This window comes from Durio zibethinus, chromosome 28 (genome assembly GCF_047325235.1).
Source record: "Durio zibethinus cultivar Kanyao isolate XHJ-2024 chromosome 28, ASM4732523v1, whole genome shotgun sequence".
In the NCBI taxonomy this organism is placed as follows: Eukaryota; Viridiplantae; Streptophyta; class Magnoliopsida; order Malvales; family Malvaceae; genus Durio; species Durio zibethinus.
The window spans coordinates 6014402-6033639 of NC_143189.1; the positions used below are offsets into that span (position 1 = coordinate 6014402).

General features: G+C 30.1%; 3 protein-coding genes and 1 non-coding gene across 5 annotated transcripts; all 4 read left to right on the forward strand.

Moving 5' to 3' along the window:
* The first annotated feature begins 1015 nt into the window (after window positions 1–1015).
* On the forward strand, window positions 1016–8545 carry LOC111280322 (mitochondrial-processing peptidase subunit alpha-like). 2 transcript variants are annotated; one of them, XM_022867578.2, is made up of 13 exons: window positions 1016–1203; window positions 2961–3137; window positions 3264–3560; window positions 4532–4699; window positions 4866–5033; window positions 5210–5290; window positions 5498–5564; window positions 5787–5884; window positions 6167–6239; window positions 6354–6424; window positions 6597–6646; window positions 7930–8042; window positions 8129–8545. In XM_022867578.2, exons 1-13 carry the CDS (start codon window positions 1165–1167, stop codon window positions 8191–8193), a joined length of 1467 nt encoding a protein of 488 aa, XP_022723313.2. In that variant the 5' UTR covers window positions 1016–1164; the 3' UTR covers window positions 8194–8545. The 2 variants fall into 2 exon arrangements, 1 of the variants encoding a protein (XP_022723313.2); XR_016334934.1 differs by lacking the exons at window positions 6354–6424; window positions 6597–6646 and having other exon boundaries at window positions 1040–1203; window positions 8129–8267.
* A 2749-nt stretch (window positions 8546–11294) lies between these two features.
* Window positions 11295–13885, forward strand: LOC111281046 (profilin-3-like). The gene is made up of 3 exons (XM_022868606.2): window positions 11295–11506; window positions 12007–12144; window positions 13427–13885. The coding sequence occupies exons 1-3, from the start codon at window positions 11381–11383 to the stop codon at window positions 13559–13561; spliced, it is 399 nt and encodes a 132-aa protein (XP_022724341.2). The 5' UTR covers window positions 11295–11380; the 3' UTR covers window positions 13562–13885.
* A 1438-nt stretch (window positions 13886–15323) lies between these two features.
* On the forward strand, window positions 15324–15485 carry LOC149510688 (small nucleolar RNA snoR135). The gene has a single exon (XR_016335255.1). It is a non-coding gene; the product is annotated as a small nucleolar RNA snoR135 (small nucleolar RNA).
* A 1824-nt stretch (window positions 15486–17309) lies between these two features.
* Window positions 17310–18679, forward strand: LOC111281045 (uncharacterized). The gene is made up of 3 exons (XM_022868603.2): window positions 17310–17521; window positions 17838–18126; window positions 18261–18679. The coding sequence occupies exons 1-3, from the start codon at window positions 17485–17487 to the stop codon at window positions 18559–18561; spliced, it is 627 nt and encodes a 208-aa protein (XP_022724338.2). The 5' UTR covers window positions 17310–17484; the 3' UTR covers window positions 18562–18679.
* Window positions 18680–19238: the final 559 nt, after the last annotated feature.

The window sequence follows — 19238 nt, forward strand, 5'->3', positions numbered from 1 at the left end:
AATAATTTTACAATATGGTAGAAATTTACATAATTTTTTGTAGTAATTATATAATTGTAAAATTATAATAAAAATAATTATAAATAATATATTGTCAAGTTTTTTTTTTAGAAAAAAATTGCAATCTAAAGAAATTAGAGAAAAAAATTACAAGCTTGGGAAATTAAATTTAACTTATACAAACACGTATGTCTTATTATATATAAATGTAAAAGGGAGAATGAATATTATTTTTTAATAAATTATATTTTTATTATATATAAAAATATAATATTTTGTTAAATTAATATTTTAAATTAAAATATTTAATAATAAATTTATTAATATAATATATAATTAAATAAATAATAAAATATAAACAGAGTGAAGCATTCTAATTCTTCTAGGACCTCATCCCAACTATTTTTCTACGAAGAATTTTACCCTGTCAAATCGAAGTTGTTTTAACTTCCTATGTTCAAATAATAAAAGACAATAAAACAGGAAAACCTTCGATTATTGTCACATGGAAGCAATCAGTTTTTTTTTTTTTTTTATCTGGAGTTTGGTGGATTGGTCCAGCGTAATATCCTGACTTGAAAGGTTACAAACGCATCTTTTGTCCTTTTCGTCTCAAAATTAAATATTTTATTTTATTTTTATATGAAGCAGGCTACTTATAATTGTAAGTTGCCGGTTTTGAATTTGAAAAGCTAGACGACGTGGCTTAGTCTTGGCTCAAGTATCGAAACACGATGGTTGTTTCGACTATCGCTAGCATTCCGCCTTGGCAATTTGGCACTGCGATGCGACGCTTGGGAGGTTTCCATTTTTTTTAATTGTTTTTATCCAAAGGGGTAAAAAAGGGAGAGCAAAAGGGCTGCTATGATCCTACCCTACAACAGGGTCCCACATAAAGGATGCTGAGATGGCAAAGATCAGTGGAGAGACTAAACCTTACTGAAAATGTATGTTAAAGCAGAGAACCCAAACTCCTAAACCCCTCAACAACACGACAGAACGTAACATCTTATTCGCTTCTTCTCGTATAAACAGCCACCACCTGACACTTAAACCTTCCTCTTCTCTTGTCTTCATTGTTCCTTTCTTACATTCAAATAATAAATCACTTTTACAAACAGTGAGGAGAGCCCCTAAAACCTTAAAAACCACGAAAATCAGACCATGTACAGAGCTGCTCTTTCACGTGTCAGGGCTCTCAAGGTCAGTTTTTTTTTTTTAACTCAAATCCCTTTCAAAAGCCCTAAAAATTTTCTGTTTGTTTCTCGAGAAAATGCCTGAAAACAATATAAAAGACGACCCAAAAAAATTAGTTTTTGTCACATGGGTTAAAGAGCCATTTCAATGCCCATTCAATGACATTGTTTTTCTAACTCTTGTCTTCGTCCAGCTTTTATTTTTTTTTCTATTGTGCATTTTATGCAGTGAACTGACTATTGCTATTTGATGTTTGTATATCCATTTATGAGGTGATTTTTTTAGTTAGTTTGTTAAATTAGTTTTTTTTTTTTCTCCCTGTTTATACCGCATTTTAATGCGTTTAAATATAAGGGGCGTTTGGTTTTGTTTGATACCCGGTGTTTTGTTTGATTTTCGGGACATCCCATAATTGGATTCAATCGTTTGATAGAGAAAATCTTGGTTTATTAATTCATGTATAATTATCATAATCTTCTTGACAAGCTATAGGTAACTTTTCATTTTAATTTTTTTGGATTAAATATATTTAATTTCGGAGTTTACCTAGACAACTGTAATTACTGTATATAAATATAAAAGAAAAATTAATTATCCCCCTATGGAATAGCTGAACGCCTTATTTGTAAATATATTTAAAAAATCATAAAATAAGATGTTTTACTTTGTTCAAAGAAAATGTCTTATTTGAATTTGTAAAGATTCTGGAAAATTGTTTATCAATTAAGGCGTATGTAAAAAGGAAACACTTTGTTTGAATAGGCTTTGTAAATATGTTGGAAAAAGCATCAAATAATGCGTTCGTTCGAAAAAACGTCTTATTTGCTTTTTTAAAGATTCTAAAAGATTGTCTGTTAAATAAGATGTTTGTAAAAAGGAAACACCTTTTTTGAATAGGTCAAATAAGGTGTTTGTTCAAAGGAATGCTGAAAAAACATCAAATAAGGTGTTTCAATTATCAATTAAGGCGTTTCAAGGCATCTTAATTGATAATCAATTAAGTCATTTCTTCCTTAAAACATCTTAATTGCCATATATTAAAACTAAATTAAAAAAAAAAAAACTAAAATTGGGTCCCTGACTTGCTTTTCAAAAGAGTAAAGGATATGTGACAAATTTTCTATTTAGGTCAAATTTGGAAATAAGGCATCTTTTCCCTCGGAATCCTAAAATACCATAGGGAGAGGTAGGTTTTTGATTCCGAGACTTTAGATACTGTTGGAAATCTGACATTTTCTCTCATAATCGATTACCTTAAACCAAACATGAGAAACAAATACCCACAAAAAAAATTTGTGGATTCTTCCGAACCAAACGTACTCTAGATGCTTCATGACATTAGTAGTTTTTTTTTTTTCATTAGTCTTTCTTGGTGTTTTCTTTGGGTTTTGAGAGAATGGGAAAATTTTAAAAAAAAAAAAAAAGTCAGTTTTCTTTAATGAACATTTTAGCCAAAAAAGCCAAACATTAAATTTATGAAGATTTCTAGATTCAACAGAGACAATGGAAGCTATATTATATCCCTTTCTTTTCTTTGATTGTATATTATTTATTTGTTCTCCTTCAACTACATAATCGTGCTTGCTTTGTGTACATTACTATGTTTGTTGGTTCATCAAATAGTTGCCTCATAATTTAAACGGTTGGCTTGTTTTTCTTTTCTCCACTTGATGGAGATGGTGCTGGGAAAAATTCAACTGTTGGTGTGTTGGTTTTATATCTAGTCACTTACACAGAAATGCTTTTTGAACATTTGTGAGTAGGGCCGCACTGTGAATTTGGCAGCCGTCCAATATGCAACTTCAAGTGCTGTAGTTCCTTTGGACACACCATTAGACAGCGTATCCCTTCCACCCCCCTTACCTGATTATGTTGCACCAAGTGAAACTAAGGTCAAAACTCTATCTAATGGTGTGAAAATAGCCTCAGAGCAATTACCGGTATTGTTAAATTTCTTCTCTTCATTTATTGAACTGCTATTTCCATTATCAAGTGTTGCTGCTGCTGCTTTTTGTTATTTGTTTCATTGGTTATGGTGTAGTAAAGTTCTTTGCTTGTTTTGTCAGACTCCTGCTGCTTCCATTGGCTTATTCATTAATTGTGGTTCCATTTATGAGACACCAATATCATCTGGTGCCTCCCACTTGCTGGAGCGAATGGCATTCAAGAGCACAAAAAACCGCAGCCACTTGCGTGTTGTTAGGGAAGTTGAGGCAATTGGAGGTAACACATCGACCTCGGCCTCTAGGGAGTGCATGTCTTACACCTTTGATGCCCTTAAGACCTATGTTCCTGAAATGGTAGAATTGCTTATTGACTGTGTTAGGAACCCTGCTTTTTTGGATTGGGAAGTTAATGAAGAGGTAATTTTTTTAATCTTTGCCAATTTTCTGATTAAATTGACAATTGTGTTTTCCAGAATTCTTATTACAAGCAATCATTCAGTTCTAAGAAGCTACTTAGGTTCTAGTTTGTCTGGTCATGGAATGAGATATGTTTGACACTTTCTACCCTTTTCAAGTGATAACTGTATCTGCAAATGCACTTAATCTGTTTGCGCCCTTTATTTGATACATCTCCTTGGAGTGTTTTATCTTGAAATGGTGTTGCATGTTGGCAAAGACACTTTCAGAACATCTTGACATGGGACAACAACCATTTTCATTTTATTGAATAATATAATAACAGATAATGTTTAAGAATACTTTTTTTTTTTGTAGAATGACAATAAATCATGCACATGCTAAGTAACGTTAGCTATATATGTAGCCAAGACAATAGCTTGTGCTAACTAGTCATTGCTTACTTCCAAGAAGGGTGTCTCATGTTCTAAGCTCCAATCCCTATTCAACTCAGAAATTAAAAAAAAAAAAGTTATGTTACATCTAAGTTTAACCAACAAATCTCCATTGCACTTTCATAATTGTGTAAACTGATAAAGTTGAAACCTACCGGGTCTGAGAGGAAACAAGTCTTGTGTTGTGGCTTGGAGCATCCCACATGCCACTTTGTTGTAGAAGAAGCATCCTATAAATCTCAGCTTATGTTTTTTTAAAGCATTGGTATTAGAAGAAGTACTGTTGCTTGATTTTCCATATCACTATACTTCATATTAATTACCTCTACCATTCTCTGCATGAGCAAGTAAACTTAAATGCTGCTATATCTAGATTTTTGGTTGAGTGTATACCTATTTATGGGACAGTCAACTGAGAATGGTGTCTCAATGCTTTGGCCATTGATAATAACCTCAGAACCAGGATTTTGTTCCTTTTCTCTTTATTGGGTTCTGTGACCATATTTTGAGTTTTCTATATACCACATTCCTGTATAGTTGCAAAAGGTGAAAGCTGACTTGGAGGAAGTTTCGAAAAATCCTGAGCGCATAATCTTGGAGGCAGTTCATTCCACTGGTTATTCTGGTGCACTGGCAAATCCTCTCTTGGTTCCTGAATCAGCACTAGACAGATTGGACAGTAGCATTTTGAAAGAGTTCGTTACTGTAAGAATCTTTTCTATCCTGCTTGTATCCCTGCATGTTGTTTTACATTTGTGGCACAATTTTTTTAGTACTTTGAACGTGTGACTTTTTATTTGATTGATATATGTTTCCATTTTTCTCTCTCTGTGTTTATTTTGCCGAATGGTGGTTTATTTGAGGGTTTCAGGAGAACTATACAGGGAATAGAATGGTCCTGGCTGCATCTGGCGTTGAGCACGAAGAGCTTTTACAGTTTGCTGAGCCACTTCTTTCTGACCTCCCAGCAGGACCCTACCCAGAAGAACCAAAATCTGTTTATGTTGGTGGCGATTTTCGTCGACAAGCTGATTCACCAGTGTGTTTTACTATTCACCTGATATAAATAAAGTTTTCTTAACATAACTTCCCTTCCCCATTCTCCCCCCCACCCCCCAAATTAAAAAAAAAAAAAACAAAAAACCAAAAAAACTCTCTTTAGAACTTCAAGATTTCTTCTTGTCATAGATTGAAAGTTTTGGTTCTGAATTGCAGAGTACCCATTTTGCTCTTGCTTTTGAAGTACCAGGTGGCTGGAATAATGAGAAAGACTCTGTCACCCTGACTGTAATGCAGGTGGTGCTTTTTGAACTTTGCTTCATGAATTATTTAACTTAGTTAGAATTGTGCATTCCCTTTTTCCTTTATTTAAGATTTACAGGGAAACTTTTGGATCACACATCATGTGTTTCTTGAAAAATCTTCAACTTTATATTTTAGTTTCTGTCGTCATTTTATATTATTCCTGCTTTAATCTAACTAATGATTCTGTTTGACCTACAGATGCTGATGGGGGGAGGTAGCTCATTTTCAACTGGGGGTCCAGGGAAAGGGATGCACTCTCGGCTATGTAAGTTTTGGTTTTATCTGGCATATAGTTCTCCTTGCTTGGCAATTTGCATTTGATTTTAGCTAATGTCATTTGTCAAACAATTTGTTTTGCAACAATCTTGCATTCTTCCTGTTAATTGTGAGATAACACCAGATTTTGCTTGTATTACATGCCGAATTTCTTTCATGCTTAGGTAAATATGTGCTTACTTTTCCTTTTCTTTGTTATGTTTGGAAATAGATCTCCGTGTATTGAATGAGTATCAGCAGATTCAATCTTTTTTTGCATTCAACAGCATCTTCGATAATACTGGATTGTTTGGCATCTATGGTAGCACGGTAAGGCTATCATTACATACTCTTCTTCATTGTTTGTTCATGCAAAACTTGGTGGCACTGTGTAAGCATCTATGTGCAGTGTTCGTGCATATAGATGCGTGCATGTTTATTTATAGAACTTTATAAGTGTTATCTCTTAATATCTTTCAGTAATGGATATTTATCTTTCATAATCTAATTTAATTATGTGGCATTTCTTTAGTTGGGTCTGTCAATAAACAATATCTTGCATGCTACAGTTTGTAATTACAAAGAGTTGACTTTGCTCAATTTTTGTGCCAGAGCTCTGATTTTGTGTCAAAAGCAGTTGACATAGCAGCAGAAGAATTAATTTTATTGGCAAGAGGAGGAGCAGGTTTGCTTGCATTTCTCTTATTTCGCCCTTTTCATGGAAAATTCTTTAATTTTTGCTATCCCTTTTTTTTTTTGAAAATCCTTTTAAAAGTTTTTGAACCCATCATGGTGGCAGTTTCTCAGCTAATGATAAAGCGTGCACAACAGGCCACAAAATCTGCCGTCCTAATGAATCTAGAATCTAGAGTATGCTTTCCTTCTCTCTCTCTCTCTCTCTCCCCTATCCCAAAATGCAGAGTTGTGCATTATTCTAGCAATTCTCATATGTTAATTTTTTTATTAAAATCATTTCATTGTTGCTTTAGTTTTCTTTGTTCTGTTAAAAGACTTCTAATATTAAATCAGTTGTATTTTTCAGATGATTGTGGCAGAAGAAATCGGAAGGCAGATTTTGACACATGGAGAAAGGTGTGTTTATACTTCAAACTCCTTTATCTGTATCTATCCCAATGTATTCAGGCATGATTTCCTATGCCAAATCTAAAGATATGTTTTGACCTGCATACGACATTCATGTGAGAAAACGGTTACAGAGAACATAGAATTACGGGGTTGTGATATTTAAGTCCAGTTACGAGTCTAATTTTCATCATGTTTAGAGATTTTATCAGAAAAAAAGTTGGCACTAAAATCTTATATAGTTTGCTTCTTAAAGTGTTTTACCCCCAATAATTCTTTATCACAAGTTTACTATTGATTGCCCAAGCTCCAACCAGAAACCTTTCTGAAAATTTTTCCACCTGAAAACATGTACCCTGCTACAGAGGTTATCAACCTATGGTTGAAGGGTCTTTTACCTTTCTAAAATTGGGTACCATAACAACGCTTTTATGAATATCAAAAAGTTTTTGAATAAGTAATTAATTTAAACACTTATTGTTTGAGAATGGCTATATGAGTGAAATTACCTTATTGTGAGTTTTATGGTTATGGTTAGTAAAAAATTTCTGCTCTTTTATAAAATGTGAAATTCATATTGCTAACAACTATGTGATCTGTTAGTAGAATACTGATTAGCGATTAAATCCTAACAGCCTCAAATATTAAAAATAGTAAATGAAATTCATATTAATTGTTACTATGTAAAATAAGTTATCTTTATGTTCCAGTCTCAAATTTGTTTCAACATCCTTTTCTTGCTTCTGCAACCAAAAATCCGGCAATGCTAATCATCCTTGATCTTGTTGCTTTGGTGAAAATGTTTTACATGGTTACCTTGCTAACGAGTTTATGTCTAGTCTGGACCGGCCACAAAAACTTATTTCCTCTTCTTCTCTTTTTCAGCGAGGTTGCACTGTGTTTTTCAACCTTTTTAATCATTAAAAGAGAGCTTACTTGATGGAATAGACTTTAGTCCTTTTTTTTAGTGCGCCGTAGTCTGAGGATAAGAGGAGTTACAGCTGTTGGGAGTTGAACTCTAAATTTGTTGGATACCACCTTTTAAGAATGATTGCATGAACCAACTAAATTAAACTCTGAATTCAATAGAATTAATCATTTGATACTATGCTTTTCTAATTGTATTTAAAGGGAATTATATTTACCATGACAGATAGTGCCAAAAGGAATTGATTTAATGTATAGGTGTGTTGTTTTCTTGTGGCACACTAGTTTCTTACTGTAATTTGCCTCATGAAAGGAGTATCCAATTTGTTTTGTTTTAACATATTTTATCTTATATTTCTTCTCAGGAAATCCGTACAGCCGTTTTTAAAGATGGTAGATGAAGTAACTCTGCGCGATATTACTGATATGGCTGAGAAGATTATATCGTCGCCTCTAACTATGGCATCTTATGGTGATGGTAAATATCTGATTTCCTGGGAACTATTTGATCCATAGTCTTGTTGTGATTAGATTATGAGATTCTTTACCCTTCTTGCTTGGCAGTTATTAACGTCCCCAACTATGAATCTGTTAGCAGCAAGTTTCGTGCAAAAGGAGTGTACCCATGAATTCTGAACCAGAGATGAGTTTACAATGGTGGCAATCATGGCAGCCACCCCCGCTGACAAACTTTTTGCCAGTCACTGAAATTTCATTAGCATCTCAGTTTAAATTTGATTATGGGGTTGCATGAAGTGCACCTTCATTGTGGATTTGTGAAATGTTTAAGTTCGAACCCAACATTGTTAGGTTCAGTCCGTCCAAAAAAAAAACAAATAAACCCGTCATCTTATATAGAGCCCAAAATTTTTTGGCAAAAAGAAAATTTTATAATTTAGATGATCTGACATGTGGATGGTCTTTAGTAATTACCATATGTCTGATATTTAGTTTTATTAAATATATAAATTTATTTGAATTCATATAGATTTTAAAATATTTCAATGTATTAATTATATTTGTTTCTTTAAATTTTTAATTGACTTATTTTTATTTCTAATAAAAAATCTTAAATTATAGATAATAGTATTTAAAAGAACATGTTGAAAATCTATTATAAATAAGGGATTTTGATGTAGTCTAGCATTAATTAGAAGGTTATTTTCCAATTGCAGTAGCTTTGGATTAAAGTAAACTTATCCTACTCTTCTGCAATTACAATTTGTTTTTTTTGATAATTTATACTTCAAGTTATGAGTGTTTTAGTTTGTTTCAATTTGTACCATTATATTTTAAATTTTTGTCATACTTCACTTAATACACTTTTAACTCTAATTAAAAATTCACTAGCACTGTATAATTCTATATTACTATATCTTAACAATTTTAGTTTTAATCAATTGCCACATATTTGCCCAAAATTTTATGGAAGAATCTACAATGAAAAAAAATTTGTATACAAAATTGATTGAGATGACAAAATTTTCTGTTTTTTGGAATCAAAGATATGATTGACTTTTGTTTAAATATTACTTGAATTCAATAAATTACAATTTGAGTTTTTTTTTAAATTAAATTTGTTGATAATTATATAAGTATATCAAATATATAATTAATTTAGTTTATTATACTGAAAAATACAAAATTTAAATAAAAAACTAATTATATAAAGTTTGAATTATACATAAACTTAGAAACTTATATTATCAATTAAAAAAAACTGACATTATATAAATTTATTAATATATGAATATACTCACATGCATCAGTTTAAAACTAGTATATATTAATGTATATTGAACAAACTTTTATGTTAACATGCATTTTATTAATTTTAATTATTTGTATAATATATAATTATATATTGATTTATAATTATTATTTATATATTAATATTAAAAATAACTAGAACTAGTCATCATTATGCTGAGGTAAATTAATTATTTTAATAAAAAATAAATAAACAGAAATATTATAAAAAATTATGGTACTACGTATATTATGATTATATTTTTTATTATTTTTTTGTTCTATTATAAGTGTTGTATTTTTTATTAATTATTTGATTAAAATGTATGATTTTTTAATTTTTGTAGATTATAAACTTTTTTTATAAAAATATTTAAAACAAAATAAAAGAAAAAAAGAAAGTAACTTTTATTTTTTTTATATCTTTTTATATTTATAATAATTATTATATTTTTATTATATTGTTTTATTTTAATATAAAATAATAAATGATAAAAACTCAAAACCTATTAAAAAAAAAAAAAAACTAGTTACAATCTAACATTGAACAAATTTTCACATTTCTTTCTTCAAATCCAATTAAAACTTAATTCATCATGTTTCAATTCAATCTAAACCCAACACATAATTACTTACCAAATCCAATAACTTAGTAAATTTTTTTATCAATCTATAACTATTTGACAAATAAAAAGGCTTAGCAAATTTTTTTATCAATCAATAATTATTTGACAAATAAAAAGTAATGAGCTATCATTTAATTAAGAGTCAGCCTCACTTGAGGATAACTTTATTATATATTATTGATTAATTTACATGTAGAAAAAGAATTAACACTCTTATAATATCTATCTAAAGACAATATGAATTAATTTTATATGATTATAAAAGGATTTATATAAATGGGTTTTTATTCTTAGTTATATTTCGTTATATGAAATATTAAAAAGATTTTAAATTTTTTTTAATATTTTGATAGAATTTTGAAAAAATTCTTTCATCTAAAAAATATTTGAAAATTTATATTCCTTGAAAAAAATTTTATCATCGGATTAATTTAAAATTTTAAAAAAATATATATTTTTTTATTTTTAATTTTGATTTTACAACCTTTATTTTTTATTAAATATTTTATTAAAAATTAAATAAGATATTTGTTATTGAAATACTGCCCAAATCTTTTCAATACTTTTTGTTAGATTCTAAAAAAATTATTCACCTACAAATTTGAAGCACCACTTGTAGTTTTCTTTTAATTTTATTTTTAGAAGAATGTTCATTTATTTTTAATTTTTTAAAAACTTTATATGATGCAAATAAATAAATAAATAAAACTATAAAAAATTTTAAATTTATTTGTCTAACATATATTTTTTAATTTTTTATGTTTGTCAAATGATCAAAACATGTTCTTAATCTAAAAATTTATATATGTAAATAAATGAATAAATAAATAAACAAATAAAAATAAATTAAAAATAAAATAAAATAAAAATACCAAAATAAAAATTTGTTTGATTGCCATGTGTCCAAAATATATATGTGCATCAAAAATCCTTTTTTCAAACCGCCCCGTTCAATTTATTTCATATCTTAATTAATCATCTAATCATTTTTTATGTTCCCTTTTAGGTGTTATTGAAATTGAGAAATGGAAATAATTTTAATATATTTTATAAATAAATTTTATGTTAATTTCGTATAAATTTTATTGATATACAATTAATTTAAAATTTTTGTATAATTAATATACAATTATATTCAATCTAGAGTAATGACATGGCAAAAATATAGGGTAACCACGCGAAAGAAACAGCCGACTTGAATAGCGCTCATTGGATCATATTAATAGGTTAAGGAAATCGGTACGGTCAGATAAGATCGGAGGGTCCCCCCATCATTGTGGATCCCACTTTTCCACGTTCCTTTGAAACCACTGCTCCCTCCTATTTATACTCCTTCCTGTTTCAAACTCTTTTACTCCAACCGGCTTTAAAAAAAAAATTTCTCTCATTTTCAAGGAACCAAAAGAAGAAAAATCGACGGTGATTGATTGATCAGAGAAAAATGTCGTGGCAAACTTACGTTGATGAACACCTGATGTGCGATGTTGGCGACGGCCATACTTTAACCTCCGCTGCTATCATCGGCCACGATGGCAGTGTTTGGGCCAAGAGCTCCTCTTTTCCTAACGTATTATTGTCTCTTTCTTTTGTTTGGATCTGTTTATTTTCGATCAATGGTTAAACTAATTAATCAACGTGGATCTGGTTGTTTAATTGTTAATTAATCCATTTTAATACTCAATAATCGATTCATCTTATTGGGTTGATTAGATAATATGATTCTCCAATGTAAATTAATAAATGAAAAAGTTGGATCTGTATTTCTTATGAATTGTATATGCTGTGTTTGGATTTGATTATTCAATGAGCTGCGTTTTTGTTTATTTTATGTATAAAGAATGTCTATAAGCTGAGAAAATGATGGAAATTCTTTTGCTCCATTTCATCATGCAGACGTTGATTATCATAATCATGAGTTTCAAACATAATAAATGACTACTTAGCGAAGTTAATTGTCGACCAAGATATAAATATATTCCCATTGGATCACTACTTTTCTAATTAATTTGGGATTTTTCCCCCCCTTTTTTTTTGGGGGGGGGGGGGTGGGTGGGGGGTCTTTTGCAGTTTAAGCCTGAAGAGATTACTGCCATCATTAAAGATTTTGATGAACCTGGATCTCTTGCACCAACTGGGCTGCACCTTGGTGGCGGTAAGTATATGGTAATCCAGGGCGAGGCCGGAGCTGTGATTCGTGGGAAGAAGGTGAATTATTGCTCTCTTCCTAATCTTGGTTATCACTGGTTCTTTTGAATTGATCTATATTTAATGTGCATTAAGCTTATATTTTACCTGCAACTTTTGAGAAGAGATTGAATGCATACCTCTTTGAATGGGTGCTAGTAAACTCTACAAACAGAAATACTTTTTTGTCCGACTCCTATAGCATGTATAGGTTTCTGACAGGCACAATGTAAATGCCCTTCAAGTTTGTATTTAGTTACACACTGCCATTGTATGCAGTTGAACACATATTCCTACTAAATGAAGTGCATGGCAATATGCATTACCCTCCCAAAAAACCAGCATTCAGAATATTGTGCAAGAAAGAGAGATAGAGTCCTTTACTAGGATATACTAACCTTCCTTTTGCGCAAAGGGAAATAATATTCAGTACCATATTAGTTGTTTGTTTGAAACATACAGGATGGGATCTTTCTCTGAATTTTCACTTTTAGTAATCGAAAATGGACCTTAGGAAATGGAATGTAATAACGATAGAGCCCCATGGGTCTCACATGTGGGGCCTTGTCCAGAATTTAAAATTTCATCCAGCCTTGATTTGCTAGTCCATTTCGATAACAGTTTCTTGCTCTATAAACAGCCTAAACACATGGATGACAAATTCCTTTTAGCTTTACTTTTAGAAAGTTTATTCCTAAAGCATTTTCGCTTATCTATTGTTGGTCATGCATTTGGGCATTTACCAATATCTTTTATGAGTGCATAACAGATATCTAACCATGCTTTGATTGTGCTTTGTTAAGTCTAGTCCAAAGTCTCCAATCTGATTAGGTTTCCATCATGCATCATGGCATCTATCATTTTCTTGTTTGAGTACACAGAAATGTGCAATCACCTGTTACTGCTTTTTAAATGGTTTTTTTATTAGAATTGCTGATTACAAGCAAGATAGCAGGGACCATTTGTTCAGGAGAAGTACTGATTTTTAAATTAACTTCTTTCAGATAATTATGAAAGATAGTTGAATATTATTACCTTTATTGAGAAGCAAATTTGTCAGATTGAGGTTCTTATGTTTATGAAGTCTTTCATTTATCAATTTTAAGTGTTAATTATTCTTTATTGATACTTGTTGATGATATTTGGAGTTAGGAAGGTTGATTTTAAGTACTTGTTAGGTAGAAAACAAATTAGTGCCTGCCCGATGGCATTGAACTGTTCCAAAGTTACATTTTAACTGACAATGCTGACTAGTGAGAGCTTAAGAAATTCCTCTTGCCTATTGTCGTCATTTATTTTTCAGGGCACTGGTGGCATAACTGTGAAGAAAACAGACCAAGCTATGATCTTCGGCATATATGATGAACCAGTGACTCCAGGACAGTGTAACATGGTTGTTGAGAGGTTGGGTGATTACCTTGCTGAGCAGGGTCTGTAGGCCTCTCCCCCAGGTTGTTATCATATTTTACTTATTGGTTTTGGGCTTGCATCTTTCTTCCATAGCCAGGAACTGGCATTGAAGTTTTTTGGAGTTGGTGATGATAATAATCAGTGAAGACAAAATAATTTTAGGTTTGTTAGTTTTTTTTTTTTTGGGGTTCTCCCATTGGCCTTGTTCCCGTAATTTATGTGCATTCATTCTCCCTGCTGTTTTGGCTCCAGTGGAGTTTGCTTTTTTTTTTTTTTTTGTTCTTGAATTTGCTAAAAATGTTCTTTGGATATCTATTATATTATGATATGGTGGAATCTATTTTGAGTTGTTAAAATTAACCATCTTTCACACTTGGAGAATAACTGAGAAATTTTTTCATTTTGTTGATGGAGGATTGATTTCAGGACTGTTAGTGGTAAAAATTAGATTTACAGTTTCCCCCGTGATGGCATTTCTTTAATGATTATGCGTGTCACATCACTTGAGGTATCCTTCTTACTCTTGATATGTAAAAGATAAACATATCCTTCAAATTTTACTTGTTAGTGTACAGTCTTTTAACTGAAATCAACTTATTTAACGAGCAATCTTTTAATAATATTTGATGTATAAAATGATATATAAAATAATATAATAATTATTTTATATTATATTTAATTTATATTTTAAAAAATAAAATTATAAGAAAAATTAATCATTCTCTTAATCGATAATTTAATTTTTTAGATGAAAAATTATTTTTAATTCATAAAATTAAAATTATATATTTTATTATATCTTAAAAATTATATCAATAATTTAAATTATATAGATTTTAAAAAAATATTATTATGATTAATAAATAAATTATTTTATTATAATTTTTGTATATATAAAATATCATATAAAATGATATTATTTAATTTAATTTTATTTATAATATTATTTTATCTTATTCTATTATAATTTTATATATCAAATACATGTTACTAAAAAATTTCACGAAACGTTTGAATTATTTTTCAAATTTTACTGAATGATTGTCTTTTTGAGATTCAAGGGTTTTTTTTTTTTTTTCTTTTTTAAAATTCTAATAAACTTTCATTTAATATGTTTATGTATATCTAAAAACAATTTAAATACTACTTTTTAAATTCCTATTAAGAATGTAAACAAGACAAATCAAGTTTTTCAAGCTTGATTAGGTCATTATTGAATAAGCTCAAATTTTGAGTAGTAAGTTGAATTATTTTAATATTTAAGTAACAAATTTCAAGAATCTAATTGCTCGAGTGAAATTTTTTATAATACATAATATATAAATAAATAATAAAAATATAATATTTAAATTTATATTTTATTTTTTAAAATCTGTCGAACCAATCTTAAATAACTTGAATAAATTAAGATTCAATCTGAAAAATTAAAAAAAAAAAAAAACTTAATTGCTCGAGTCAAGCTTGAGCCGTATGCCGAATGGATTGGACTCGTAACTCGATTACATCCGTTCCTTTTATAAAGTCATACTTTGTTACAATTTGAATCTTTTTCTAGCGAATTTTTTTTTTAATTTGAAGACTCACAACAAAGCACGAGTAATGTGGGTTTGAGGGGCATCATAGTAATTACAGATTAGGGCTTCACAACTAAACCCTAACTAGCCTCCTATAAATAAAGAGGCGCCGTGAAGTGCCGTCCCATGTGTATGTTCTTCTTTCTTGTGTTTTTTCTTTATATGTTTTCGTGGTGATAGATTGGGTGAAGTTTATGATTGAGATTAAAGGTTTGAGAAGCAGGGATAGTGTGTATCGACGTAGTGCAAAGATGAGATGCACTCTGTTCGAAAGAGTTCCCTGCAAAATTGATCTTTTTCTTTAAAAGGGAGGGGAAGATGGGCAGTTGTGCTTCATATCCTCCGTTGAATTTTTCAACAATCATCTTCCCCACATTCCAACTCTTTCTTTTTTTTTTTTTTTTTAAATTAAGCTGCATAATTGTTTTAACAAACCTTCAATTTTGCATTTGGGTGTTGGAAAGTATTGTATGGTGTCTGCGACTGTGAAGTCATCAATCAAGCTTTGGGTTGGATATGGACCCAACAAATCATTTCAAACATCTTACCAAAATCTTGTGTTGATAAGATTCAAGTTGTCTTTAATTCCGTGTGAATGGATAAGAAGATAAAAATGACAGTCGTGGCGGAGACGATTACTGAAGAACGTGCTCCCCATGTTCTTCTACCGCACCATTCTTTTTCTGTTATTGGTATTTTATGGATGCATTGTATAATCTCTGAAATAAGCCCTCAATTATCATAAAAATGTTTACTTGAGTCCTAACTTTACCGAATCCCTTAATCAAAATTTTTTTTAAGTCAATTAATTCAATTTGGATGGAAAAACCTGAGAGAGTTAATGGTTTAGTGGCTGTTTGAATGGACTCCGAGAGATTCAGATGGACATTTAGATTGAATATGTCATTACAATCATTAAAATCTGCGATTTGATATAAATGGTATATGAAGATAAATTATAATAAAATAATAAAATAATTATTAAAGATATTAATTAAAATTTATGTATAAAGAAATTTATAATATATATGATATTTATAATATTAATAAATAATAAAAATTATTAAATTTATTTAAATTTAATAAAATTTTATTCTTAAACATTTAAAAATTACTTTTTATGTATATTTTTTTATAAAATAACAAAAAAAAGTAAAAAGTAAAAAGTAAAATTAAAAGCTATTAAGTGATAGGGATATTTTTGTTCTTTCACTTTGTTTGAAGGGTAAAAATGAAAAAAAATTGTATTTCTCTATTTAGATCTCCTTTATAAATAAAAAAGAAAAATAAAATAAAAAATTTTATAAGAAACTACAACTATGAATCATGCCATATTAAAAATGAAAAATCTTGAGAATGGTTTGTTAGGATCTTTGTAGATCACGTGGCTGAAATTTTGTTAGTTTTGACCAATTAATATATGTTTCCTTCTAGGGAACTTAAAATTAAAATACTTGTTCATCTTTTCTTCTTCGAGTATTCTTCCTTGACATTAATTGTGTATTATTATGCAAATTAATTATTCTCAATTAATTTAATACTTTAAAATGATATTGGTCTCTACTGTATCTCAAATCATGTGATATTTATATTAATATAATTATGTATATTTTTTTGTGGACTAAGGAAATAATATCTAAATTAATTTAAAAATAATATAATAAGTCACTAGGCATGTTTATCCTCAAGCTTCTACTTAAGCATCACTCTAGAAAGAAATATATGAATATATTAAATATAAATCAATAAGGTAAAAACGTGATATGATAACTTGTTTGTAAGAATTGTGAAATACAATTTTAATTTTTGTTAAAATAAAAAGATTAAAAGAAATATGAGAATTACTATGATTAAATCAATGTATTACACATTAGTATTTTTATTTATTTAATGAGAAGCTTTTTGCCGGCAGTCTGCCATTTATTAATAAAATATTACATTTTTAATATTAATAATTAAAATTTAATTTTTGATAATTTAAAGTATAAAAAAATTGATCATCTATAATTTTAGGTTAATTTTAGAAAAGAATTCCAAACCCCCCAAAATAATGAACCTAGGGCCTGCTATAATTCTAGAATAACAAAATTATTATTGTTATTGAAGGTGACATGATTTGACAATAGAAAATATTAAAAGGAAATACAAGGAAAAAAGATTGGTCCGTGGCTATGAAACGATAAGTCAGCGAGGATTGGGCATGGAAAGGCAACGAGCTTATCTTCTTTATTCTAGTACAAATTCAAGGTCATGATATTAATAACCAGAGCAGAAGATAATAACGAATCTATATGGATAAGGGCCATTATAAAAACATATATATGTACATGGCAGCATTACTATTGACAAGGACCTATCTAAGCCAACTAGCAAGTGCATGGAGTTTTTATCCACCCGACCCCAACGAACAACAGGTTCTATGCACAATTTTTTTTTCCTTAAAACACCAAGGAAATTTTGTGTATTTGCTGTCATGGAAATATTATCGTGAAAAAAAAAGACCAATCTGATCCATGTATTCTTTTATGCATATCAGCATGTCAACGTTTTGTCTTGGTTGATTATATAAATCTAAATCATCTTGAAGTTTCCATTCGTAGGCTCCTAGCTTCATGGTTGTATGAACATTTTTTTTTGTCTGGCTAGTTTCTGAAACTTCCATTAGTTGGCAAATTTCTTGTTTTTCTCCTTTGCTATGCTTCCCAAGAGAATTTGATTTGATAATATCAGAAATGGGTGAAGGTGATCTGAAAGAAATGTTTCAAGTTCCAGCTGGTTTTGTTGAGAAGAATCAGAAACATGGAGATAATCACTGGATGAACATGGAAGAATATGATCATGATGATGTTATTACAACTTCTGAAACATCCCTGGGGGAATATTCAAGAACTTCTCAGGGATCAACTTCTTCGTCAGACTTGGTAGATGATGCATCTTCTTCATCAACTTCAAATTCTTCCACCAATTGTAATGGACCTTTATATGAATTGTCACAGCTCATGGCCCAACTTCCCATCAAGTGAGTACTTGTATATAACATGAAGGATAAATTTTAATCACTATATATATATATATGTGTGTGTATGTATTTCTTCATTATGTAAGTCTGAAAAAGTAGATCTTCTTGCTAAAGGTGTCCTTGTGTTGGTGCAGGAGAGGGCTTTCCAAGTATTTTCAAGGCAAGTCTCAGTCGTTTACATCCCTCTCAAGTGTAAAAAGCATAGAAGAACTTGCAAAGAAAGAAACTCCTTACAAGAAGAAAATGACGAAGTCATGTAAAAGCTATGGGGGTGGTTTGGATACCCACAAATTGTATACTCTTCCAAGGGCCACCATCTCAAAGAAAGTCTCGAGAAATTCTCTGGCATCCTTATCTTTTCCAGGCAGAAGAAGTAGTTTTCTAAGGGGAAGGCCTCCTCTAATTCCTGTACAAAAGAACTTTTCATCTGTATAGAGCTTTATAAAGTTGCAAGAATCACTGCAACTCGGAAAAAATATTTCTTTTCCCTTGTAGATATTGTAAAGAATTTTCACACATGATTTGGTGAATCAAATCTGTAGTCAAAACTCTATTTTACTATTTTCCATTGAAAGTTAGAAGGCAAAATTCCAATTTGTGGCTGCTAAGTTTTGTTATTTTGATCCTTTTTTCATTAAAGTATATACTTATTATTAATTAATTATATATATATATATATATCATGTCTTCTTTACAAAGTTAATCAATCACTCTTCCTCATTCTTTTAAGCTCAGTTTGGATTGTGCTTTTGTTTTGTTTTGTTTTGTTTTTTTTTCCTTAATAGAAAGTAAAAAAAAAAACTTGATTCTCCAGGCATGATTTCGTGCATTTCTGCATAGATTACCTTCAATTACTTGTTGGAAGAGGAACCCCGGATCTTTAGAAGTTTAGCTGCCATACAGCACCATATATCGTGTGCGTGGTAATCATGCATGTTTTGAGAGCTCTGATAGGCTGCCATCTATCTAGGAGACTAGGGCTCTCCCCCAATTGAATCTCTAACTACCCATGGCAATGAAGAATGATCCCTTTGCTAAGTGTGAAATGTCTTTCGCATATGCGGCCGAGGCAACAACCTACAATGGCCGGTTAAGCTCCGTAAGGTCTCTAG